This window comes from Aythya marila (genome assembly GCF_965140915.1).
Source record: "Aythya marila genome assembly, chromosome: 11".
Lineage (NCBI taxonomy): Eukaryota > Metazoa > Chordata > Aves > Anseriformes > Anatidae > Aythya > Aythya marila.
In genome coordinates this window covers 1,309,191-1,335,853 of record NC_139052.1, presented here as the reverse complement: position 1 = coordinate 1,335,853, position 26,663 = coordinate 1,309,191, and the positions used below count along the sequence as shown (strand labels likewise).

Genomic DNA, 26,663 nt, shown 5'->3' with positions numbered 1-26,663 from the left:
ATACTTCCCTGTATTTTGCTCTTATTTTATACTTAGTGAAAATAAAGTGTAACAATTAGAGTCAAAGGTGGTTGATAAAATACTTGATCCAGCAAAGAAAGGAAAATCCTAACTGCTCTGCTGAGAGCATAGTGATAAGCACCTTGCAATGCTGGATCAGTCATGCTTCTGCATTAAATAGTATTACACCCCAGTAGCTTGTATGTTATTGTATGTAACTAGGTTGTATCATGGTCAACAATACTATGACTATTTAATTTATCTTATAAAAATAGCACTCTTCTGGTGCTATCTATCGTGGTATAATGAGTATTTTTTCTTATAAACAATTAAGACAATTCTGCCTCCCAGTTTTTAAACAATTCTAATGTTCTTTACTGTGAGGGTGGTCAAACACTGGAACAGGCTTCTTAGAGTGATAGTTGATGCCCATGCCTGTGAGTGTTAAAGAGTCAATTGGATAACGCCCTCATTAATCTGCTTTATCTTCTGGTTCATCCTGAAGTGCTCAGGCAGTTGGACTAGATGACCTTTGAAAGGTCCCTTCCAACTGAACTATTCCATTCTGTTCTGTTCTATTGTCTGTTTATCCCAAAAGAAGTGATTTTTCCCTGGGACTTTGAATTCACTGTTCACGGAGCACTAAAGAGAGTCATAGTTTTTCTTTCCCCTCTACATTTCTGAGATGAGAAAATTAGGAATTCTTATATCAGCATGCTATCCAGCATTGGTTTCCTTTCTCCTTCCTTAGATTCTAGTTAGCAGCAGTATCCTTAATAGCATTGGCAGAGCTTAGTAGTCAGTAAATGTTCATCCAAAGTTACTAATGGAGCTGATTGATGTACAGTAATCCTAGGGATGAGAGCTATCAGGATGGTCTGTGTGCTTAGCAGAGTGTGGAGAACAGACAAAGGAAAACAAGATTTAGTACACGCAATTCTTTGCAGTTAGGAACAATTTCACTCTTGCACTTTTGCAATGCAGTTTGTTATGAAACTGCATCTTAGATGTTTTGCTTAGATTGTATTTGAAATAAAATTACAGAACACTAAAATCAACTAGACTCCAATACAGGCTAATGGGAGCATATCAGTTGCAGTATTTTGGAGATGCAGCAGACAAAATGCCAGGAAGCATACTGAATCAAACCAGCTTTTGTTGGTGGATGAGGTCAACAAAAAGACCTCATTTTATTCATGTTTCTGATTTGTTATGGAAAAATTCTGCTAGACAGCAAACATTTTGTTCTTTGACATTTTGTTTCGCTTACTATTGATAAAACCCTGCATTCTGCCTGGAAGTATTCATAACAAGAGTAGCAGGAAACGGGTAGCTGTTGAACTAGTGTAATAGATGCCCTGCTATTGTAAGGCAGCAAATCCCATGCTAGCAGGATAGTTTTCCCCATCTCTTTCTGCAGAACTATACAGGTGATTGTATGCTTCTGTTGGCAAAATATTTTCTGGCTACATACAGCATAACTCTTCTTGCTGTTTGAGCTTTTGTTGTGATTTATCCCGACAGGCAGCTAAGCACCATGCAGCCATTTGCTCACTCCCTGCCCTTGGACAGATGGGGGAGAGAATTGGAAGAAAAAAAAAAAGAGGGGGGGGAGGAGGAACAGGGAGACTTACAGGTTGAGATACAGGCCGTTTAATGTGACAGAAAAATAACAATGATAAAAAAAAATGTACAAAGCAAGTGATGCACAATGTAATTGCTCACCACCCACTGACTGATGCCCAGCCAGACCCTGAGCAGTGGCCTCCCCACTCCCACTCCTGCCTCCCCCAGCCAACCCCCCACCAGTTTTATTGTTCAGCAGGATGCCATACAGTATGGAATATCCCTGTGGCCACTTTGGGTCAGCTGTCCTGGTTGTGTCCCCTCCCAGCTCCTTGTGAGGCACCCCCAGCCTCTCTCCTGGCAAAGGCAGTGTAAGAAGTTGAGTCCTTGACTCAGTGTAAGCACTGCTCAGCAACAACCAGAGCATTGGCATGTTCTCAGCATTATTCTCATCCTAAATCCAAAACACAGCACCATACCAGCTACTAGGAAGAATATTAACTCTGTTCCAGCTGAATCCAGGACAGCTTATCATGCCTTGTTTGTCTGATTTTCAGGACCATCACATTGCATAAGACACAGGTGCTACTTGTGCTCATTTTATCTCTGCAGAGTGCCTAATATTTTAATGCATTTTTATCTTTTTGTAAGCTCAGTGAAAAGAGCGTAGGATTTATTTCAATCTCAGTTTTGTATGATTTCAGTAAGTCAGTTAAGCAGCATTGCGCTTAACATGGCTAAAAGCAATAAGCTGCTTTCACGAGAAGGATACAAACTGTGATATAAATATATATATGTGAGGCTTTCACATCTGCTGTGAAATCAATGTAGAACACTCAGAAATCTCCTGACACAATTTCATGTCATTAAATCTGCTTTTCAAATCCAGTGATTTGAAAATCACAATTTAGTGACATGATTCCCTTTCAGCAAGAATTCGTGTTTCAGCAATATCATTTTTACACTAGACTTTTTCTAGCTCCACAAATGTTGTAAAGGTAGTTTACAAGCAAATTACCCATTTCCAGAGATTTATTTAGTAATGTTTCTCTTATTAATAAATTAAAAATACTACTTTAAATTAGAGACCTGCACTGAATTCTAAATATCATGGTTGATGCTAATACATCTTTCTAGCCTTGTAGTTTAGAGGCCTTAACTTTCAATGTGCCTCTTTGTTTTCAGATCGGAATGAATGTCAAGAAATTCCCAATATCTGCAGCCATGGGCAGTGTATTGACACTGTCGGAAGTTTTTACTGTATTTGTCACAACGGATTCAAGACCAACGATGACAGAACAATGTGTATAGGCAAGTATATCCAATTAAGTTGTACTTAGACTAATGACTATCTTAATGGAAGCCGATCCTCTGTATCATAAGGAGTGGCCCTTTAAGAACTGATTGTGAGCCATCTACCACTGGCAATGGTGTGAAAACACCATACCTGGTAAATGGAGATGATAAGCTGATAATGAAAGAAGAACATCTCGTTACTGTAGATAGAACCTTTAAAAATATATATCCTGTCTAATGAACTGTTGATGCTTTCATTCCTCAGGAAAATATTCCTTCCTTGTTAGAATTTTCTGAAGCATTTTGTCTCATTTATTCCTTAGACAAGAAATCTAATAGATGAATATTGCAATACAGAAATTGTATACAGCCTACTCGTTAATAGAATAAGCGAAGGGTAGATTTCCTGCCAGAAAAGTGCCCTTTTCAGAAACAGAGGCATCTTCATAAAGAAGGAAATTCTGTACTTAACCCATTTGTAGCTGTTAGTTTAGATCTGTTGTGGATAGGATGAGATTTCAGGATGTTTATGATCAAAGATAAATTAGAAATCCCTTGGGGAGGGTGAGATAGATACAAAATAGATTTAGGAGAATAAATTATCATTGGACACTTGATCTATTTTTACATATGTTGCTATCAAATACATAAACCCATGTAAAATCTTCCTTTTGGAAGACAGGAAAATCTTTTTTACTTCTATTTGCTCTGTGTTGGCAGTAGATTATTTCTCATGCCAGTGGGATAGCTCCAGGCCTTCCTTTCCCCATTAGAGATTAAAATTCTTGCTGCTTGCTTTTTCTCCTTTGTAGATATCAATGAGTGTGAGAGAGATGCCTGTGGCAATGGAACCTGCAGAAACACCATTGGCTCTTTCAATTGCCGCTGCAATTTGGGGTTCATCCTCTCACATAACAATGACTGTATAGGTAAGGAGTGCTGAGACCAGTTAAGTGTTTCTAAGACTTTCTGCTTCTAATAAAATTAACATTAGTACCATCATTTCTATGGTGTTAAAATTGCACTTTGAATGGTCTATGTGATTAAAGACAAAAAGCTATTTCTTTGGTCTGAAAAGGCTTCTGATTGTAAACTTCTTGCTTTTCTATAAGCACTTAAATGTTTTCTTGTGAAATATGCCATTCTCTTTTTAACTCTCACTTTGACAATTTTATAACGTAGACCAATAGGAGTATTTTTCCCTCACTTTCATTTGAAACAAGGGTTTATTGATGAATTCTCAGTTACTGTGCGATGTAGTGTAAACAGAAATCTTATCTATGCAATTGTACTTGGTGCAAGTATTTCTCATGTATCTTTCAATGTTATTTTAGATGTGGATGAATGTGCAAGTGGAAATGGGATGCTCTGCAGGAATGGTCAGTGTGTGAACACGATTGGATCTTTCCAGTGTCTTTGCAATGATGGCTATGAGGTGGCTCTGGATGGAAGGACTTGTGTTGGTAAGTACTTTCTTTTAGGGTCAAAAAAAGAAAGTGCAACAAACCTTGAAATGACAGTGTTGAGTGAAAAGTGAAGGAGGTCAGAGAGAACTGTCAAACTGATGTCATTATAGCTAGCTGAAGAAAAGCAAGTGGATGAAGACACTTCTGCTCCTGGAAAGTTCCACCGTTAGTTTGATGGAATCAAAAGTAAAGCATCCTCTACAGCAGATTTGTGGAGATAACATATTTGAAATAATTGCTGTTGTCTCTCTTTTCTTTCAGATGTGAATGAGTGTGCACTGGATCCTGGAAAATGCTCACCGGGCACGTGCCAGAACTTGGATGGGTCATTCAGATGCATTTGTCCTCCTGGATATGTCCTGCAAAATGACAAATGTGAAGGTGTGTATAGACCAATCCTTTATCTGTTTGTTTTTCTAGCTACTCACTGTTGTTACCACTGTTCTCTGCATCTAAACATACGTAATGTTTATTCTTTTGTGGCAGTATGCAGTTCTGAACTGTAGCAACTGATAAGTCACTTGCTTCTCAGAAAATCTCACACAGTTTTATTTGAACCTGAGCTACCCTATCAGATCCCAAGAAAAATCTGATCCCAGGCTGTTTGGCTGATGGTACATTGCTGAGGCGTGCCCACCACATGAGGTTTTGAAAACTAACTGTAGATTTTGTGCCTGGATTTCTCATCCCTCTTTCTGTCTGTTCTTCTATTGGCATTAGTGTTTTCAAATCTGTTAGATATCACTGTTGATGTAAGGTTGTATTTTATGTTGTACATCTGCCAGTGCAGACATTTTTATTTCTCATCTCTGTAATTACTTTTCTTACAGATATTGATGAGTGTGTAGAACAGCCAGAAATTTGTGCCCTGGGCACATGCAGCAACACACCAGGCAGTTTCAAATGCTTGTGTCCAGAAGGTTTTGTGTTGTCTTCCACAGGAAGGCGATGCCAAGGTAATTTTATTCTTTTTTTTTGGCATTTCAGAATTTGTTTTCTGTTTTATAAAAGCCTTGTTAGCTGCCTGTTTCTAATATAATAAGGAGACTCTGGACTCAAACAATGTTTTTCACAAGAAAAACATGGTAATTCTTCAGCTGTGGCCAGGTTCTGTCTTGCTCTAACATCTGTTTGTCATCAAAGAGAACATTTCAATAAAAGAGGTGAAGATTATGTTAAATGCACCAGGTTAAGTGAGAAAATTATGTTGCCCTGTAGCCCTTTCTTGCACCCCTGGAAGAAATGTTGAGGCTACCTAGATTCTGTATAGACTGTGACATGTTTGACATGGTGTAGAAGCATGAACATGGGAGACTACTGCAGTGCAGTGCTACAAACAGCATTTCCAGGAATAAGGCTGTTCTTAGCACTTATCAAATTCTATATAGCATTTGTTATACACTATTCCTCTACGCAAATGTGTGGATGGAAAAAAGATGGAAAACATTTGCAAGTGGTGTGGCATGGCTGATAAGCACCCATCTACTTAAAAAAGTCTGAAGCTCCTTTTGGCTTCAGGCATTAGTACATACACTGTTCAGAGGCACTGAGACAGGTCAAATGCTGAGAACTGAACATCTAGTAATGAAAAGCCACAGGTTAGTTTATTCTGTGGATAAAGAATAAGCACAGCAAATTAGGGAGTGAGTTATTTTAAATACTTTGGAAATTATTAAATAGATATATCATTAAATGTCCCATACACAGTGTGCACATCGGTAACTGCTGATGAGTAAGACCTCTATAAGGACCTCTGTAGTTATGCTTGGCACATAATGGTGATGCTTATTGACACCATAGTGAGTTCTTCACTTCACAATGGGCTAAATGAATCTGTGGAACCTGCAGTAAACATTCATCCAGGTCTCCAAACCACCATGCAGTTTGGCATAGTTACTTGCCTCAACTTCAAGAAAGTAGCATGGCTGTTTTAGCTGTGTTTTTGTAGCTTGTATAAATGAGATTTCTTTACCCTGAGGTTATTGTTCTCTCCAGGTAGGGAAAAACACTAAAAAACAAAAACACAACAAGAAACAAAATCACAAAAAAAGTATGCAGCTTTATCTTCTTCTTTATAAAAGCCAACCATTGTTTCACATGGAATAGTAGAGGAAAATGCATACTTGTGTGAACAAACCTTAAGAACTGTGTTTTTCCCCATCCACTGAAGAAGACTGTTTTTTTCAAGTATCTCGGGCAAAACAAACTTTTGTTTAAAACTTCCCATTACCTAGGAGTTTTGTAAAGTCTGGACATTGCCCAGCATTGATGCTGCAGCCAGAAAACTGGATGAGCAGCTGCTTCCACAATTGGCCTGTTGCTGTTCCCCTGCCAAGCCAGGGAGCTGCCAGCTTTCTGCCTGCTGGATGCTTGTGGTCTCTGATCTCAGCCCTACTCCAGCATCCTTGTTACCCAGCTTAAAGCAGTAAAATGTAGTGCCACAGGGCCAGTTTTCTTTGTTCCATGTACCTCTGGGAAGAATTATACAGAAAGCACTATTGTACATTGCCCCTCAGTTTAATACTACACAGCATTATCATTGCAAGTTTACTCAAATCTTTTGACTTAAGTGATTCTTACTCATAATGAAATATAAATAAGTCAATGTTTGTTTTTTACAAAAAGGAGTGAAGATAGGAAGGGAGTACAGCCCTTTCATCTCTGCTGGAAATATGAGAAAATCTTTTCCTTTTCCCTGACTGAGATAGGACACTCTATCCCATAGCTTTCCTTTACTGGGATGGAAGGAGTCTCTCCCTCATCAGAGCGTTCCCATCAGAGCCTCTCCTGTCAGAGGCAATAATGGTCCTTTTTAAAATCAGATGGAATTTGGGTGCTTTGCTGGGGGGGCTGTAGGGAGACCTCATGTAATTTTGCAACTAACTTCTCTAAGTGAAAACTGCCAAAGTTAGACTAACAACTTTTTCTCTATGCAGATCTGAGAGTGAGTTACTGCTTTACAAAATTTGAAGATGGAAAATGTTCTGTGCCGAAGTCCCGAAACCACTCCAAACAAGAGTGTTGCTGTGCCTTGAAAGGACAAGGGTGGGGAGATCCCTGTGAACTCTGCCCAGAGGAAGCAGATGGTGTGTTGTTGACTAGGTGACCTTAGTATCATGATAGCCTTTCAGAACTGAAAGAAGATTGTGATTCTTATAAGAAGGAATTAAGAAAAATATTTTTCCAGAGGTTGCCATTGCTATCTCTAAAGTAGATGCCTTTGAGGTCTCAAAAAGCATCTCTCAACCATATTCCATGTTTCCTTATAGGTTTGTTAGTATAATTAGTTGGTGAGTATTTTGCTCTGGAGGTGTCACATACTGCAGTAGGAAGGTAGGAGGCTGTATGTGGAAATACCTGCAAGATGCAAATGGAATTCATCTAATTACAAGTACAGGAAGGGGTGCCATAAAGATGAAATCTAAATTACAAACAAACAATACAAACAAACAAACAAAAAACACAATAGAATTAGCTCCTCATCTGAACCACCATGTTAAATTTTGTGACTTCATGTTATTATTTAAAAAAAAAAAAAAAATCTGTTTGGCAATCTTTTCAATGTGAATGACTTGCAAAAATAGCAGAGAATGACAAAACGGAGGCCCTTATGAAGGAAAGCCTTCCTGGACTGTTGCTAAAGAAATACTTTCTTTTGTGAGTATCCTCTGTAAGACTGTGAGTAACTAAGCGTCAAACAACTCAACAGGCCTTTGTACCATCGTAGTGCAATTTGCTGAACGCACTTTAATTCATACTGACAAATGCGGTTAACAGCATTACTAGTTTCAGGAATACATTAATACAGTTCATTTCATTAATATGTCATGTAGATGTTTTGCAGACAATCCACACAAAAACCAAGAGAAGAAAAGAGAAAACAAATGTGCCAGTTGCAATACTCCTTCTAGGCATAATGCCTGTGCAAATCTAATTCAGTTGCCCCAGGAGCATTTGAACCAGTCAGCTGGAAAAGCATGATATACATCACAACATTTCCTTGAAGTGTCAGCACATAACGTTTTTTGCAGTCCAGGCTGCTCTCAAATGACGAGATCAAGGGCATTTTTCTTATCTTTTGAAAGAGAAATGGTATTAACATATCAGAGTGAGGGAAATTTATGTCTTGACATATTGTGGACACTGGAATTAGTTGTGTTTCCATTGTTTTGTTTTGTTTTGTTTTTAAATAAGTACTTGGTTGTTATCTTTACGTGTTCTCCACTGCATGCCATCTTATACAGGCTAGTAAACTCAAGCATATAGACAAGTCTCTTTCTGAAGGCTTGGGCAGTAGGTGGGTTTTGAGTAGCACAGGGATAAGTTTCCCAATCAGAGAGCAACAGCATGCCAGTCACTTTGTTATTTTCAGCGCAAGTGTGCTCAGCACAATTTTAGCTCAGTTTTGTTCAACCTCAGCAACAGTATGCTAATGTATTTCAACGAAAGAAAATATAACATCTGTTGTGGCTAAGATTGGATTTTACTGCTGAACTTTTTTTTTACTGCCTCTTTGCAGCCTACTGCAATTTCAAATAAAAGTTGTATCTTATGAAGAGTTCTGAGCATGGTTAGTAGTGAATAGATGCTCAGCAGTGTATTGAGATGATTTGAATTACAGGCATGTGTCCATCCATCTGCTGAAGATACAGTTTAGAGAAGAGAGGTAGAAAGCTAGTTTCAATTTGAAAGACTTGTTGTTTTTTTTTGTGTGTGTGCATGTCTGGCCCAAAAGTAGTTTATGAATCTGAAGAGCCTTTGTGATTACAAAATCCTCATTGTAATTTGGTCCAAAAGAGTGGAAATGTATGATTTCTTGTTTACTGTAAGGCCCAGAATATATTAGGCGATTTGCATAGGTAAGGAACTACATGCCATATGCAACAAAAAAATTGGGAACAACTCATTCTCTAAAGATTTACATCATCTTTAAATCTTCAAAAACTGCACAGAAAACCTTGTGGATTTAGAAACTGGGTGGTAACTTCACTCTAAGCTGAACCCAGAAATTATACTCTTAGCCTACTTATAAAAAAGACTATTGCTACTAACTAGTGACTACAAATGAGATTGTATTTTGTTCAGAAAATGTAGGAAGTCTTCAATTTACAATAAAAATGAATGCAGTCACTGTTATTGATACTTTTAAAGTGGAAATATTGCGTTACTTTACTCCTTAAAGCAAGTTGAACGATGCTGATTATTCACAGAATTTTACATATATACATACTGGAGATCAGGTGGAATGTAAAGTAAGCATACAGTTTTCACATTAATATAAGACTAAAGTAAATTATGCATTTTAAATTGTACATACTAAATTTCTGGATCTGACCATGAGAAGGATGACTTGGTATGAGTGATTGCATAGCTTATGGCTAATGCTGATCTCCAAGACAGAATTTATCATGTGCTTTGAACTTTTTTTTTTTTTTCTTTCCATTGCACAGAGGCATTCAGACAGATTTGTCCATTTGGAATAGGCATCCTTGTTGGACCTGGTGATGCAAGACTGGGTAAGTGCCTGAACTGCTAATGCTGTTGTATCAATATGACATTTTATACCCAAAATCCGTTCTCAGTTTAAATTGAGAATAACATCTCTGCAACTATTTCCAAATACACAAATTTTGGAAACTTCTATAATTCTTCTCATTTATTTATACTAATTTTAAATTCAAGCCTGAATATGTCCTATGTCAGAAATTTAACTTTTAACTTTTTTTTTTTTTTTTTTTTTTAACTAGAGTTAAAAAACCTTTGGCTTTTTAATTTAAGCTGAGCAAATTTACTAGGAAACTTCTGTGAAAGATTCTAGATTCTGTGAATCTAGAGAATGGATCACATAGCATACCTGCCTTTTCTTAAAGAATATGGGTAGCCTGTTCAGAGGCCCCAGAAGTACAAACCACAGTTTCCCAAATGCCATCAGTACATTCTGTTCTCACCCAACACATTTCAGCCTCCCTGGCAAAAATTTTCATTTAAGGAGCAGTGGATGACCACTATTTTTCATATGTACTCCTCTCCCTATGCCTTTCCTCCCCAGACAATTTTTTTATATGATGTTTAGAATGAATTTCTTTTTTGTACTCTGAAAGCCAGCCTGTAAGTTGAATTCTTTGCTCTCATCCTAGTAAATCAAAATTCAAATATTTGTATTTTTGTTGTGATCTCAGGAATATTTCTTGCCAAAACAACATTGTTCTTTGGGAGAAGTCTAAAACCACATGAAGTAAACTGCTCTTAATGTGTTGTTTGTATTTCTGGTTCAGATGTGGATGAGTGCCTTGATCCAGATAACTGTAAATTTGGGCAGTGTATCAACACAGATGGGTCTTTCCGCTGTGAATGTCCATATGGTTACATCCTACAGGAAACTCAATGTGTGGGTAAGTACAGCTGGTTCATCTTCCATTTTAAAGAATCTGCTGAGTTGTTAAGCATTAAAGACATAACGGAGATACATTATTCTAACATAGAGTTTCCATCCCTGCTGATGTTCAAAACCTGACTAGGCAGGGGCTGTGCAACCTGTTCCAAGTAGGTCTTCCACTGGATGGGGGTTTGGCCAAGAAAACCTCCAGTGTTCTCAAATTATGACAGAATTCTGTGACTGTAATGCAGTAACTTAAGTGAGTTCTTGGATTTTGTATTATTTTTTTTTGGTTGCATATTGATGACATAGAGTTTTATACCTTATACTTGAGAATAACTGTGTATTCTTGCCTTGATTTAATTGCTTGCAGATACTGATGAATGTGCTGTTGGAAATCCGTGCGGAAATGGAACTTGCAGGAATGTAGTGGGAGGTTTTGAATGCACCTGTGTTGATGGATTTGAGCCTGGACCAATGATGACGTGTGAAGGTGAGACTCCTACATGTTAAGGACAGTCATTGCAGTTGTGTGCTGAAACAGTTTCCTGATTTCAGAAACAACTGACGAGAGTAAAGCAGCTTAAAAAGTAAAATACAGCCGTTTGGAGCAATGTGTCTTTATCTGAAAAGGGAAAGCAAGTTCCTCCTTCCCGTACTCACCTTGAACTGAACCTTTTTCTTATTGGAGATTGGGTGAACAGGCTTTCAGGTGTTATCTACTAAACGATCGCCCAGAAGGGAGCATCTGGGAGTATGGTCTCTCCAGAACAGTCCCCAGAAATGCTGTTTACTGTTTCTATGGGTTTTGCTCACCTCCCAGGTGGCCCTTGAGTAAAGAGAGACTGTCAGTGACTTCTGAAATGTTAAGCAAAAGTGAAAGTAGAAAATGGACTGCTTGTTTGTTGTTGTTGTTTGTTTGTTTTTAAGGAAAGAAAGGGAGCAAACAGACAGTGTAAACACAGTACCATATAAAATTACTATGGTACCCCTACATTGAATATTTTTTGTACTTTGGTCTCTCATTTCAGACATAAAAAAGTGAAAGTGCACAAAGAAGGGAGGAATAAGGAAGATCAGGGTTATAGAAGGAGCACACAGAAAATTAGTTAGACTAGAATATTTCAGTGTGGTAAATATGATTAAATGATTTATATTTATAAAGCCACAACTGGTGAAGGTACCAGAACTAGAAGGAACATGTTAGACAAACCAAAGAAAACATTTTTGTATGCATAGTACTTATTTAAGTAGTGGAACTCTGCTGCAGAGCATTAGTGAAGCCTCAAGTATAAATTGATCCTGAAAGAGTTTGCACAAATTTGTGTGGTAATCCATCAATGGAAATTAAACTTGATAGTATGGATGTGGATTTTGGCTGTGGAAGTCCTTAAACTGGGAGGCTGTATCAGGGGAAAGATCTCTGCATACATGGTATGAGTTTTATTTTCAATACTCTTCCCCTCCCATTATAGTCAGAGAGAAGAATGTCCTAGGACATTCTGACACTGTCATCTGACCTGACACAGCTGTTCTTAAATTATCTGCCACAATCTAGTTGTTTGCAAGCTCATACAAAAGAACGCTTCTATCTTTATGTCAGCTCATGTTAGTTTTATATACAGTTAGAGCTTCATTCACTTCCCTGTGGAACTTGGTTCAAAGCTCAAATTGCAGAGGAGGAGTTAGCAAGTGCATAAACATTGTTATGTAGCAGTAATTAGTAGCCCAGAGCATATGTAAATGCACTTCAAAATCATGTTTCTAGTGAGAATATTGTTTTATGGAATTCAGTGTATGAAGAATTTGAAATAGTGAATCTAGAATTTAAAAATAACCAGTCATAAAAATTGAGCCTAGAAGCGGAAAAGATGCAATTTTAAGTTAGATGGTATTTTGGCAGCAGAGATCTGGAAATTATTTCTATAGGCTGCTTGCTATTGAAGATATTGAAACTTCAGGTATCTTTTAAACATCCTAGCATGTCTGGTGCCTGCTTCTCTACAGAAATGAGTAGAAATGTGGGTCCTCAACAATTAAAATTTAGCCCTTGCTAAACGGAGTTCTGTGGTATTGCCGATAAATAAAGCCTACATGTTCAAGTCTGCTGCATATTGCAAAAGCATGTTTTCACTTCATGTGGCCTTTGCTGCTCTGAATCTAGATGTCAACGAGTGCATTCAGAACCCTCTGCTCTGTGCTTTCCGCTGTGTGAACACTTACGGATCCTATGAGTGCAAGTGCCCTGCGGGGTACGTTCTGCGAGAAGACCGGAGAATGTGCAGAGGTAAAACTCCTACCAGATTCTCACAGTTACAAGATAATGATTTTAAGTTCCTGCAGGGGTAGGGCCCTGACTCACTGCAGTAGTGGTACAGAGTTTTAACCTCAGGAACTAACTAAGTCAGAAGGAATTTGGGATGAAGTTCTATGGCTTGCAGTTTGCATTACACAGTTGATTGTATCAGCCCTATCCTGCCTGAAATCTTATACATCTACATAAAGTGAGGTCACTTCAGATGGTATGGATTTGTCTTGCCCCAGTAAAAAGGGCATGTGGGAGAACTGAATTTGGTCTGTACTACATCTTGTATATAGTTTTGCATAATAAAAGTGTGTGTAGAATTTGATTAGAATTAAAATTCCAAAGTCAGTATTTACTATTGTGAATTTTCAGGAGCATCTATTTATACTATAATGTCTAAACCTTGTGTTTTAGATCAGGATGAGTGTGAAGAAGGCATTCATGACTGTGACTCAAAACAGATGGAGTGCAAAAACCTAATAGGTACCTATATGTGTATCTGTGGACCAGGTTATCAGCGCAGACCAGATGGGGAAGGCTGTGTAGGTAAGTGTGAAGCATTGAAGCTCTTGATACAGACAGTTCCTCAGCAGAGCAGATGATTTTGGATTTAACAAAGTATTAAAGAACCCAAGAGAAGAATTATGAAACTACTTGCGTAGTGGATCCACCAGTAGTGGATTGCGTAGTGGATCCACCAGTGCCATATGTGTCCCTTTACTGTTCAGGTGTTCACACATCTGGGCAGTAAGTAGGAAATTTGGATTTCCTACTTACTGCTGTGAGCTTGTTTATCTCTGTTAATGAGTGTAGATCCTGAATTAGTTTAAAACTTTGGATAGCATTAAGAAGTACAGCTATAACTGGGAACAGTTTTGAAAACCAGTGAGAAGTATGTTGCAGAGAAAATTTAGTAACAAAATATATAACGTTGTGAGCTGGTCAGCTCTTTTTCCTCTGAAAATTAAATAAAGAGAATTTTTATTTTAAAAAAAATATTTATGCAAGTTTAACAATGCAGAATGCCCAGCTTAAAAACTCCATGTAAACTTCTATAACCTGCTTCAATCCAGTAATAGACATGATTTTTCTCATATCATTTTGAAAACACAGATGAGAATGAATGTCAGACCAAACTTGGGATCTGTGAGAATGGCCGGTGTGTAAACACAGTGGGAGGTTACAGATGTGAATGCAATGAGGGATTCAGCGTCAGTGACAGCCAGAAAGAATGCCTTGGTAAGTCTAACAGTAACACCCTTATGAACAATCACTTCGATTGCAGAAATTCTGTTTTCTGGGAGTCACTTTATCTGTGGTTGTAAGGTGTTTTTTTTTTGGCACTCAGAGGCGACCATTGGTTGAGGCTGTTTCACAGCTTAATGAGTTACTACATTTTGTGGAAGTACTCAGGAGCTTATACTTAGAAATGTAACAGTTAATAAACCTGTGTTTCAATTTACATTCCTTCTAGAAGGGGCCTTTTTAAGTAGGTGTCCTCTTGCAACTTCTTTGTTCACTTGCTAACTGCTTTGATTAGTCAGGTTGGGTTGGCTTGCTGTGCAAGCTGACTGTTCGGTGGTGTCAGTCAGCTTGGAATTGCTCTGCCTTTTCTTTAGTTCTGATTTTCAGCCAGCCCTTCTTGTCTGGGATCAAACTGAAGTGTATCTTTTTATGAGCATAATGTAACTTGTCTTCCACCTTTTGCTAAATTTCCTGTCTTCTTTGTTTCCCTTAGACATCGTGCTCTCTTTCTTACTGCTGGTAGTTTTTCACTCTCAGTTCCACAGTCCCAGGGTGAAGTATGCCCTTTCTTTTATATTTCTAACTAAATTCCTAATATCTCATGACCCTATGGAGGTCATCACCATTAGTATTCTCTGTGATGCATAATTTGTCTTCCAGACAACAGGGAAGGCTACTGCTTCACTGAAGTCTTACAAAGTATGTGTCAAATCGGATCAAGCAACAGGAACTCTGTCACCAAGTCTGAATGCTGCTGTGATGGTGGCCGAGGCTGGGGGCCAAACTGTGAGGTCTGCCCCTTCCCAGGCACTGTGGCCTTTAAGAAGCTTTGTCCTCATGGTCGAGGATATATGTCTAATGGAGCAGGTACCAATTTACCTATTAAACACCGTCTTATGCAATTTATTGAGTAGTATGTTAGAAAATCTTGCTTTTTGCATAGTTAAACATTGATTGACACACACTCAAATGGGAATTTGCATGCTCACATTTGTTTGTGCTGTAGGTACAGATTAAGAACTACTTGTGTACATGTAAGTAAAGTGATGTTTGATTTACGGAGGCTAATGTAGATCAATTCCAGTTGTTTTACTTACACTTAAAACTTGTTCATAGTGCTTGAAAGTTAGATTAATGATCCATTCCATATTTTTCTACTTAATATTTCTCCTTAATCTGGGCAATATTTCATTATTTTATGTGTTGGTTTTTTTGTGTGTTTTTTTTTTTTTTTTTTTTTTAATGTAGGGACTTTTTTATGTCAGATTGCAAGAATCTACTAGAACTTTACAAACTTTACAAAATCAGCTCTTCATGGTGTTCTCTTGTGAACTAACCTTCATTTAACTGCAGATATTGATGAGTGCAAGGTTATTCATGATGTCTGCCGTAATGGGGAATGCATTAATGAAAGGGGATCTTACCGTTGTCATTGCAACCTGGGCTACACTACAGACATAACTGGCACTCTTTGCATAGGTGGGTTTTTCATTATGCGGTATGTATATAAAATTTATTATGCTGTATACATATAAAGTTTATATACAAGGCATGGCTTGTGGAAGGAAATACAAAAACTTTGAAAAAATGAGGAAATTAAAATGTCTTTCCTTATGAGGTTTGGAGCATTTCAAAAAGCATCATGAATGTTGTTTGTCACAGTGGAGATATGTTTTTGCTTATTTCAGACCTGAATGAATGTAACGAGTCCCCCAAACCTTGCAATTTCATCTGCAAAAACACAGAGGGGAGCTTCCAGTGTTCATGTCCAAAAGGGTACATCCTTCAAGAAGATGGGAGAAGCTGCAAAGGTATATAAAAAACAAAAACAAAAAAAAACACAAAACCTGCAGAAATTCATACCAATCCAAAAAAATAAATAAATAGTGTAAATAGCTTGTGCAGAATGGAGCTGGTGTTTCAGGTACTTTTTGTTAACTTGGATGAACATTGGAACCACAGGCATTTTGCAGGTTGGTAGTAGTCAATCTTTAAAGACTTCTGAACCAATGATATAAATGATTGGTCTTATGTTGGTAAGCATATTGATTTAAGCCATGTGTTTCAATGATAAATATATCTTTATGACTGCTAATTATAATAATTCTAATGATCTGCAGTTCAAAGATGGATGTGGTTTGCAGTGCATTGTCTAGCATCAACAGAGTTTTAACCAACCACCTCTGCAGCAGGCTGAATAGGGGACAATGTTGCAGGAGAGATTTTGAAATGCTCATTATATTTTAATTTATTTCTGTATCTTGTTACCAAAGCTCTGACTGAAACCACACAAGTTTGAGCAGCAATTCTAAACTTGGCGTGGGAAATGACAGTATACTTTGTCATTAGTATTTAAATATTTCTTTTGGAGTTATAGCAGGCTTCAGTGCAATACTTTTGTGCAATCATTTTGCAATCTGCCACTGCTTTTGATCAAGACTGTGACTTTGCATTTGTTGACTGTATCTAGAGCAGGCATTTAACATATAATAGCACCTTTCAGGCAGATGAGAGTGGTGTCTGTAGTCCTGCATTATCGCAAATATTAGCATAGCTCTGAAATCCCATCATAACATGTGGGGTTCCGCGTAAGAGGTACTGGAAGCCAGCTTGAAAAGTGAGGTGTGGATTCAAAAGCCTTTATTTGATACTTTATTTATTTGCAATCTCTTCTAAGTCCAAATGAACTGTCACATCCTTGCCAGGGAACATAAATGAAAGATATTTGCTTGTTTTTTAGATCTTGATGAATGTGCTACAAAGCAGCACAACTGCCAGTTCCTTTGTGTCAACACTATTGGGGGTTTTACTTGTAAATGTCCTCCTGGATTCACTCAGCACCATACAGCCTGCATTGGTAAGTGATGTGAGAATGTAGACACAGATTTGGGATTTCTTACTGTTTCTTATTCCAGAAGCAAAGTAGCAAGAAGACGAAATAAGCTTCCTGGGAAACCAAATGGAAACAGGCCAGATTCTGATCCCAGGCCCACAGAACAGAGGTGGAGGTCCTCCCTACCTTCCTTTGTTTTCTTAAACCATGTCTTTGAATTTTGCACTTGTGGGAGAACTAGACAGTAAGACCACTGATTTGTAATTTTTGCCTTACCCTTTCTTACCCAAGGAGCAATAAAAATTAAAAATCAGTTCTTTTCCTGTAGTTAATTGCAGGCCCACATTAGACATCACGTTGAGGCTCCTTTAAAAAATAAGCATGAAACATTTGTTTCTATAGTCCTCCTTTAAATAGTTACACGTTAGGTCCGTGGAAATGCCTCATGTCAAAGTAACATTTAGGCTTTGTTTTCCTTCAGATAATAATGAATGTGCTACTGAAATCAACCTGTGTGGGGCGAAGGGTATTTGCCAGAATACACCAGGAAGTTTTGTTTGTGAATGTCAACGTGGCTTCTCACTAGATCAAACTGGGCTTAGCTGTGAAGGTAGGTACAACACATTTAACTTGATCTTGTCTTGTTTTCCTTCATCTTCTTTTATCCTACTATTATCCAAGGAGGGACATACAGAGTAAGCACCAAAACCTACAGGGTAAGCATGTGCAGACTGAAGAGAGGGTGGGGTATCCAAGTTTATAACAATTTCCCCTAATGGGCCTGAATAAATAGATATATTGCAGGATGCTAGAGAGCTGATATCTTCTGAGGAGACTTCAATTTAGTCTGGAATGTTTTAGTTTAAGAACCATAAGTTCAGTGAACTTCTGTTGAATCCTGCCTGGATTTCTGAGGGGCTCACCAAGGACAGGAAGTCTTGCATCTCCAAGGTGACCTGCTGAGAAGAGTTCAAGGGCTGGTGGCTATATTTCTCTGGGTCCCTCGAGCCTTTTACAGGAACAGGGTTTTGTTTGCTTTGAAAAAAGATATCCTGGGATTCCTGGGTTTGCTTAGGGAAAAGCAAGGAATTCTTTGCTGTGGAGATTAGGACCCTTAGGAAGGCCTTGTTGGTCTCACATAGAAATGGCTTTCTTCTCTCTGCTCAACAGCAGAATGCAGTAGCTATGAAAATTGTGGCTGTATTTAATCTTTGGGTGGTTTTCTGCCCTAATTTACTTGATGTGGAGCTACAAACCCAAACCTGAAAGGCCTGAAGTGAGTTCGTGTGCTGGTCAGGGTTTTTGGAAGATCCTTGAATATACCTATACATATACACAATTATTTGTAACATACTTTTCAAATATAGAATAATTTGAGCTTTTCTCCCATAATTCAGAATGTATCTCACCTTTTTAGATGTTGATGAATGTGATGGAAACCACCGGTGTCAGCATGGCTGCCAAAATATAATTGGAGGATACAGGTGTAGCTGTCCGCAAGGATATCTCCAGCATTACCAATGGAACCAATGTGTTGGCAAGTCACTTTTTAAAATTCATACATAGAAATACATGTTACCTTTGTTAGCAGCATGTGAAGGGCAGTAGGACATTGAATGGGCCTCATACAAGTTCATCTTATGTAGGTAGCTGGAGATGTGTTTGACCTCTGTGAGAACAAAGAGCTCTGTAACTCTTTGTTTGGCTTTCTTTGCTTTCAGAAACATAAAAATGCCGTAGCTTGTTAGCACTGTGGTGCTCTAGGGAGGTCTCTGCTTCTCATTATGCTTACCAAAATTCCTGACATTTTATGCAGCCCTTGCTGTGATGTTTGCTTGCTTGTGCTCCAGCACTTAATGCCTATTACATACAAAAGAACAAGCGGGGAGTACAAACATAGGGTGGCCTTGAATAATAATTAAATTAGCAGAGCTTAGGGTCAAATTAGAATCTAATAATTGTCATGAGAAAAAAAAATATCAAATAAGCCTGTAATAAGGAACCTGCATTTTTAGTACTACTGATTCTGACTGTTGGAGGACATTGTGTAATGTGAAAAAGTGCAGCTTTTTAGTTTTGCAAGTCATCTTTGCTGTTTCGACGTCTTCTTGGGTGACAGCATTTAACTACGTGTATTTCCAGCCTGGTTTCCAGACCAGGCCCACGCTTTTATTCTGTTTTTTGAGACTATTGACTACTGTTTAGATTTCATACAAGGATTATCGGTTTCAAAATGCAAAGACAGAAGGGCTTCAACCTTTGTGCAACAAATACTAATCACCAGACTTCACTAGGGAAAGTTAGGTTGGGTGCCACAAATGGGGACAGACTTGGCTAGTACTTCCACCTTCTTGGACACAGGGTAGTCCAGGCAGAAACCCAGCATTGTAGGGCAAGAGGTTTGGTTTCCTTGTGTGCTCATGGCACCTCTCCTTCCTGCTGGAGCTGAGCGTGACAGAGCTGCATGTGTTGGAGCACAGAGCACCAGAGAGGAAGGCTGGCACCTGATGGCACAGCTAGCACAGAGTCCAAGGCTCCTGTACATTTTTTTTTTCCTTTTTACATGTTTTTTTTCTTCCACCGGTCACCCAAAATACTGGAACTAGAGTTGGTAGTGTCCACACTCCAGCTGTTGTAGAGTATGTCTTTTGGTGCAGCAACACTCTGGCACAAACAAGTGCTTATGGTGTGCTTCATTGCCATGGATTCAGCTGTGTTAGGTATGATATTGAGACATCACTCTACCTTAATGTCAAAGCTCCTCTGGGCTTTGGTGATACAGAATGCAGCCCCAGGTTGCAATATATTGAGTTTTCCACATGTTCAAATCATAACATCTGTAATTATATGTGCTTAAAATACTTATCAAGATCTCCTGCGCATATCACAGGGGAAAAATTCATGTAATAGGTTTTTCTGTGACACTTCTTTCCTATTACTTGGCAATCCCACTTCTGCAAACAGTTTGTGTCTTTTTAAATTTATTTAATAAAGTATTCAGGGACTTCTGATGTTGCTGCAACACAGACTTAGATAATCACTGAAGAATGCTTTGGTTCCTCCCATGCCTCGTGCTGTGTGTGACTGCATTCTCTGCTCAGGCAGTTCTGTAATCACACTGCAAAAAGTAAAGGCACTGCTTTTAAACAAAGAAAGAACAGCCACATTGTTTGGGAAGAGACAATGATGCTCTGAATTAGTACTTCCGTCTCATGTGGATGCTCAGGTCAGAAATGCTGCTCTGGGCTTGATGTTTTTATCTATGCAGTGTCCAGATGACATTTCTTATGCATGTGTACACGCACCCAAGCATGTGCAGTTGCTTTATCACAGAAAATGGAGAACAACAGCATTCAGAACATTTCAAAGCGATTTTGCCACATCAGAGACCAACTGCATTTAACAAATCATCCATTTACAGTAAGCAAGCCTGAGCCGACCTCAAACTCCTACAGTGCCACACTTGGAAAGTTTGGAAAAGTGTTGTCTCACTGTGGCAGTCCTTTGTATCTTCAGCTGCTTTTATTTTTACTTTACTACTAGTTCCTGCACTTCACCTGTACTTAACTGCATGTAGGGAGGGATTTTCAGTGCCTGGAAAAGGTGTCAGAGCTCAATTCCCTACTCTTCCCTTTAATGCTGAATAGAATTATCAGCATGTGATTACTAGACCAGAGTGTCACCTGTACAATGTTTTATCCTTCTCAATTGTTTCTGGAACAAAAAAGTTCCCTCCTCTGCTTCTCCACTCAGCACCAGCAGACGTGGCATGACGCATCTAGAGCAGCCCAGCTGTTGGGTTGTGTGGCTGTAGTCAGGGTGAGGCCGAGCCCTGTCCTCCCTTCCTTTCTGCACATCTCACGGGGCAGCAGGTTTAGCAAGTCGAGCACAGCCTTTCTGAAGGGGTAGCTTGGGCTGGGCCTGAGAAACAGTTAACATAGTATGTTCTGCTTCCTTTCCAGATGAAAATGAATGTCTCAGTGCACACATTTGTGGAGGAGCATCTTGCCACAATACTTTGGGAAGCTATAAATGTATGTGCCCTACCGGATTTCAGTATGAACAGTTTAGTGGAGGTTGCCAAGATATCAATGAATGCGGTTCTGCACAAGCCCCATGCAGTTATGGTTGTTCAAATACTGAAGGTGGCTACGTCTGTGGATGTCCACCTGGTTACTTCAGAATAGGACAAGGGTAAGGGATTCTCATTTTAACCTAACAGACATAAAGGAGACATAACTCTCTCCCTTCTCTGTGGTGTGGCGCAGCAGAACCAGCGGGTTGTCACCACTGAAAGGTCGACAAGGTCGTGGAGGTGTTCAGGAGACGGATCCACCTGCCTGTTTTAGAGATGGGGGAGGGGAGAGCTAACAGAGAGAAGGGAGCTGTATGGGTTTAGTGTTTAAGGAAATTTCTCACAATTACAAAGTTCAATAATCTCTTTTAAACTACTGTTTTCACCTCTCTCCTACGTAGCCCAGCAGCTAGACAAGCTACCTGAGCTTGCCCCTTGGAAGCTCACACCTCTCACCATGATTTGTGATGTACACTTGTCTCTTTAAAAACAAACAAGCCCACCCTATCCCCCTCCAAATCCAAAGACAAATGATATTATACAGGAGGTTTCACCTACTGATTGGAACAACAATTTTGTATGCTCTTATATTCCTGCATGTTCCATATTCTTATCTGTGTTCCATATTAATTATTTTTTAAATAAATGTTTCCCTTATCAAGGAAACCAATTTTCACTTGCCCCAGTGGGAGTGTTAGGGCTGTGCATCATGTAGGACCAAGCACTCAAATGCAGAAAGACTGTGGCTTAAATTTTAGAGGTGACTCAAAGTTTGGGATACTCAGTTGGCCTGGAAGACCCCAATTCTCAGATTTTTCAGCACTTTCTGAAAATTGGTCTGTTTTAATGTGTTTCAGGTTGGGTGACAGAAATAACTAAGAACTTCTCAGAGCCTAAACCTGAGTTTTTAAAACTGTTTAATATTGGCAGGTCTCTCTTAGGCAAAGCCTCTTGGAGACAGAGTCTTGAAATCAAAGAGGCAGTTGCACTGTGATTCATTGAGATTTTTGCCTGTTGAATTCAGCAGAAAATTTTTCTGGGAAATGAGTGCAACATAATTGCTTATTATTTGCATTCGCAGTCCCCAAATTTAGCTTTTGATAAGATATGTCTCTCACTATAATTAATTTTGGATTTCTTCCTTCCTCAGACACTGTGTTTCTGGAGTGGGGCTAGGCAAAGGTCAAGGGCAAGAACTTTCACTCAGTGGAGAAGTAGATGACAACTCTCTCTCTCCAGAAGCTTGCTATGAATGTAAAATCAATGGCTATCCCAAGAGAGGAAGGAAGCGCAGAAGCACTAATGAAACTGCAAATGAAGCAGAGGTAATTGACCCTTTTCAGGGGGAAGGGGTTTGGTGTTATCTCGTGAAAAGCAATCTTAGAAGGACTTGGGCCAAGAAACAATCCCACAAGAAAAAAATATACCCCAAAGTAGACCAAAGAGCTGGTTTTGGACTACAGGTGTCTGGGGGGGGAGGCTGTTCTGAAATTGTTCACTGTCACTAGACTAAGGTCATCTTCTGCAACCCTCATCTTTACCTGTCACGTCAAACAGTAAAACAACCCACCCAGCTATCTATAGAGGTTAATGCACTCCCCAGCAAAGCAGGCTCTTGATGTTAGAGGATGGCAGATAGGTAAAAAAAAAAAAAATAAAAATAATAATAAAAAAATAAAAAAAATGTGTGTGACCTTGTGGCCAGGAAGGCAGCACTGTTGTTCAGGGTGAGGACCCCACCTAGCAGGACCTGTCACCACAGGCCTTCCTGGGGCTTGTCCACACCCTTGCAGTCACTCAGGCTGGGCTGCCAGCCCACGAATGAAGCTGTCAACGGGGTCACTCGTGGTGCTCACTGCTTGTCCCAGTGGAAAGACAGGAGGCTGAGCTTCAACTGCCATCACTAGGAAGTCCCTGGGGACAGTGGCAGTTTCCATTTGCCTCTGAGTGGGTAACTGTGTGTCAGTAAAATGCTTAAAATCTATTGTGCTCACCCAGCTGTACTCTTTCCTATCTGTTTTCATTGTTTTTTTTTTTTTAGCAACCAAAAGTTAGTGAGTGGTTTCAATGCCCACACTTATATCTGGGTGAAAACTGGTCTGCTGTGTGACAAGTGACGTGTGTTGTCTTTATATGAAGAACAAGCACCCTTTTTCATTCATCCTGTATGGAGATATTTTTCTTTAGTTCTTAGAAAACATTTCTCAAAACGGGATTAAAGTAACTCCCCCAGCTGGGGTTTGTTCTGAATTGATCACAGCAGTGAAACAATATGGCGGAGGTGGTTGTAATGCTGTTTGTTCTTCAGCTGTGCTTGCGGCACAAGTGTCCAAAGTCTGCCTGCTCCCAGCACCACCCCTCCCACTGTGAGTGCAGAAGTTGTGGCAGAGGCATGGTCCTACAATGTGTCATGTTACTGTAATCTCTCTTGAGCAAAACTCCCTGCATTACCTAAGGAGTGCCACGTTGGCTTATTTTAACTTCTTGTAATATAAGGTCAGAAATTTCTGCTTGAGTCATACAGTGCAGTGTCCCACTCAGGTCACTAGACTTAAACCTTGTTCACACTAATTATACTTAGACTTTACAAACAGTAAACAGCTTGCAGAAGTGTTCACAGTCATTGGACGTCCCAGTTCTTCATCCTTTCTGTGGTGACAATGACGTTAAAGGTGATGGGACCTGCCCTGATCTGGCCAGAGAAGCAGCAGGTCATGGCAGGTCTTAACTGTGTAGGAAAAAGTATGTGTCTGTGTATGCAAATGCGTGCATTCCATTCAAAATATAACCAAGAGACTCTGCACACTCTTGTAAAATGATGTCACACCATCACTACCCTGAGCTGTTGTGTGTACTCTGTTCGTGTGTGTATGCCGAAGAGCATATTTTCCACATGTGAATACAGAGGATTTGGGAGCCAGCGAGCCATTTCCATTAAGTGCTCAGTGAGTGGCTCTCTGCTAACATGGGAAGGCAGGAGAGTGCTTTTGCCCTGAAGAGTGGATACGTGACTGTACGTTATTCTGACCACTCCAAGAGTGGTTTAGACAGATGATGTTACAGAATGTCCTTTTAAAAGTTATTTCAGTAGTAACAGATGCACTGGGCAAGAACTACGCACACAGGCACCTGTGAAACATTGACAAAGCCAACTAACATTGTTTGTTCTTGTGCAGGATCAGCAAGAGCCGGAGCCCCCAATCAGCCTTGCCAGCTGGGATATTGAGAAAGCAGCAGTCTTTTCTATCAACATCTCTGATCTCAGTAACAAAGATCGCATCCTGAAACTGCTTCCTGCCCTCACAACACTGACAAACCATAACCGATATTTAATTGACTCCGGAAATGAAGATGGTTTCTTTAGAATCAATAAGAAGGACGGGATAAGTTACCTTCATTTCACAAAGAAGAAGCCAGTGCCTGGAAACTATTCATTACAAATCACTAGTATTCCACTCTATAAAAAGAAGGAACTTAACCAGCTTGAAGAGAAACATGACAAAGACTACCTCAGTGGTGAGCTGGGAGATAATCTGAAAATGAAAATTCAGATATTGCTTCATTAATTCATCAACCAAAGACCAAATAATTAAACCAAAGATAGATAGGTAGGAATGAATATTCCTCCCAATCAGATTCTCCATATCATAGGTACATGAGTACATTTGTATGAATGAGCACTATTATATTATTACATAAACAAGGTACAGGATGAATACCCTAGCTCAAAACAACCACTTTCTCAGGCTTTTAACTGTAGCTGAGCTACCTTGATATGTTGAATCTTGAAAACTGGGACTTTAACCATTGGAAGTTGGCCACTGATGCTGAGACACATCATCATTTCAGCAGAGGTACAAGAATGTGCTTTCAACTGATGGACAGCTCTATTTTTGTAATTCTTAAACTTTGCTTCTCCAACTACAACTTACTAGGTCAGCCATTTATGATATCCATTTGGTGCTAGTAAATTTTCAACCTAGATTTATAAATGCACTGTAATATTTACACAACTTAGAAGCCAAAATTGCCATTATTCAGTCTAAATACTTCAATCAACCAAAGTTAGCTCAGTAGTTTATTTCAGTTATGCCTATAATACATTACATGTAAATTAAGTGTGTGTATACTGTAATCATGTTATTTTTATCAATGAAGCATTTGTAAACTAGATTAATAATACCCTTAATGTGAGGGTTTGTAATGGTGCTTATAAGACCAACTACTTGTTAACTGTATACACAAACCTGATGATAAAGTTTCTGTGACTTGCCAAAATGCACTGAGGTCAGTAGGGACCATTAAACATTCTCAAAAGTCAGATGACAATCAGTGCCATCCTACACCATGACATTATGTAATGTGTTAAGAGTACCCATAGTCATTCATATCAACAAGGGTTCAATGTCATAAATGTCACAATAAAACAGTTTTTTTTTTAGTTTATTCTGTGGCCTTGTGTTCTTGCTAAAAGTATGATAAATTGAGTTCTTATGTTTCAGACATTTTTGGTAGGGTTGGTTGTGTATCTGTGCACAGGTGATTTCTTCTTGAAGGCATGGTGCTATCATTTGTTCATTCTTCATGCAAACGAAGAACTGAAGAAATACAGAAACCTTCACAAATCTAAGCAGCAGTGGAACTCTGTAAAATAATTGTGTGGCTCCAAAAAGTGTGTTAGAACACTTCCAATGACTTGATGTGAATAATCCTGTCAATCAGTAACTTGATTGCCAAAACGTGCAGAAGTGGATGTTAAATCATTATACAAAATAAAATAAAATAAAATAAAATAAATAAATAAAAAAAAAACAAAGTTGTTTGCTAAAACTGCTTTAACTTGTTTAAAATATTCCATTCTTTTACCCCCACTTCAACAGCTGTTGTCAAATGATCCAAGACTGATTGCAAAAGGGATAATCCAATACCAAAAGCAACCACTAGTTGTAGGTGGGCTTTAATAACAAAGGAATTTTTCAGTGATGCCCATGTTCTTGTATATGCAAGTGCTGTGATGCATCTTTTAACAGCAGCAGGATGTTCTACTGAGGTTTGATGCTACAAAATCTAGGGGGGGGAAATGAAAGTGACTGGATAGCATTGTAGTTGACAGAGGGAACATACATTAAGCTATAACAACTTTGAAAGGGACATGTACTGTAACAATTTACCCTGAGTTGTATTATTTTCTGTAATTAGATTTCAGCTGCCTTGGATTTCTTCTATAACAGATATAACTATATGGAAAGGAGCTGGTGCACAGGGTTACTTTGATATTTGTAATGGACTATGTCTGGATTTTATTTGTTAGTGTGCCAAAATCTTGAACAGTGTACTTTTTCCAAATATTGCATAACTATGGCAAAGTATAACCAGAGCTTTACAGTTGTACATGCCACTTCAGTTTCAGCAGGTTGGGAGTGTTTTCTTATGCCAGTGGCAGTGTGCAAGATTGTATGGTTTCTGGTTAAGGTTTGGGTATTTTCTCTCCAGCCCATGAA

General features: G+C 39.0%; 1 protein-coding gene across 3 annotated transcripts in view; it reads left to right on the top strand.

Moving 5' to 3' along the window:
- FBN1 (fibrillin 1) overlaps nucleotides 1-25,608 on the top strand; it is a 158,501-nt gene extending 132,893 nt beyond the window's left edge. For all 3 annotated transcript variants that reach the window (XM_082768900.1, XM_082768899.1, XM_082768901.1), the window contains 21 exons: nucleotides 2,752-2,877; nucleotides 3,675-3,791; nucleotides 4,197-4,325; nucleotides 4,590-4,709; nucleotides 5,159-5,284; nucleotides 7,265-7,414; nucleotides 9,779-9,844; nucleotides 10,604-10,720; nucleotides 11,078-11,197; nucleotides 12,869-12,991; nucleotides 13,424-13,555; nucleotides 14,123-14,248; nucleotides 14,915-15,121; nucleotides 15,608-15,733; nucleotides 15,943-16,065; nucleotides 16,995-17,111; nucleotides 17,569-17,697; nucleotides 18,505-18,624; nucleotides 21,050-21,281; nucleotides 22,313-22,487; nucleotides 24,339-25,608. In XM_082768900.1, the coding sequence (XP_082625026.1) occupies nucleotides 2,752-2,877; nucleotides 3,675-3,791; nucleotides 4,197-4,325; nucleotides 4,590-4,709; nucleotides 5,159-5,284; nucleotides 7,265-7,414; nucleotides 9,779-9,844; nucleotides 10,604-10,720; nucleotides 11,078-11,197; nucleotides 12,869-12,991; nucleotides 13,424-13,555; nucleotides 14,123-14,248; nucleotides 14,915-15,121; nucleotides 15,608-15,733; nucleotides 15,943-16,065; nucleotides 16,995-17,111; nucleotides 17,569-17,697; nucleotides 18,505-18,624; nucleotides 21,050-21,281; nucleotides 22,313-22,487; nucleotides 24,339-24,728 (3,071 nt within the window). In that variant the 3' untranslated portion in view covers nucleotides 24,729-25,608. The remainder of the gene's footprint in view (nucleotides 1-2,751; nucleotides 2,878-3,674; nucleotides 3,792-4,196; nucleotides 4,326-4,589; nucleotides 4,710-5,158; nucleotides 5,285-7,264; nucleotides 7,415-9,778; nucleotides 9,845-10,603; nucleotides 10,721-11,077; nucleotides 11,198-12,868; nucleotides 12,992-13,423; nucleotides 13,556-14,122; nucleotides 14,249-14,914; nucleotides 15,122-15,607; nucleotides 15,734-15,942; nucleotides 16,066-16,994; nucleotides 17,112-17,568; nucleotides 17,698-18,504; nucleotides 18,625-21,049; nucleotides 21,282-22,312; nucleotides 22,488-24,338) is intronic.
- Nucleotides 25,609-26,663: the final 1,055 nt, after the last annotated feature.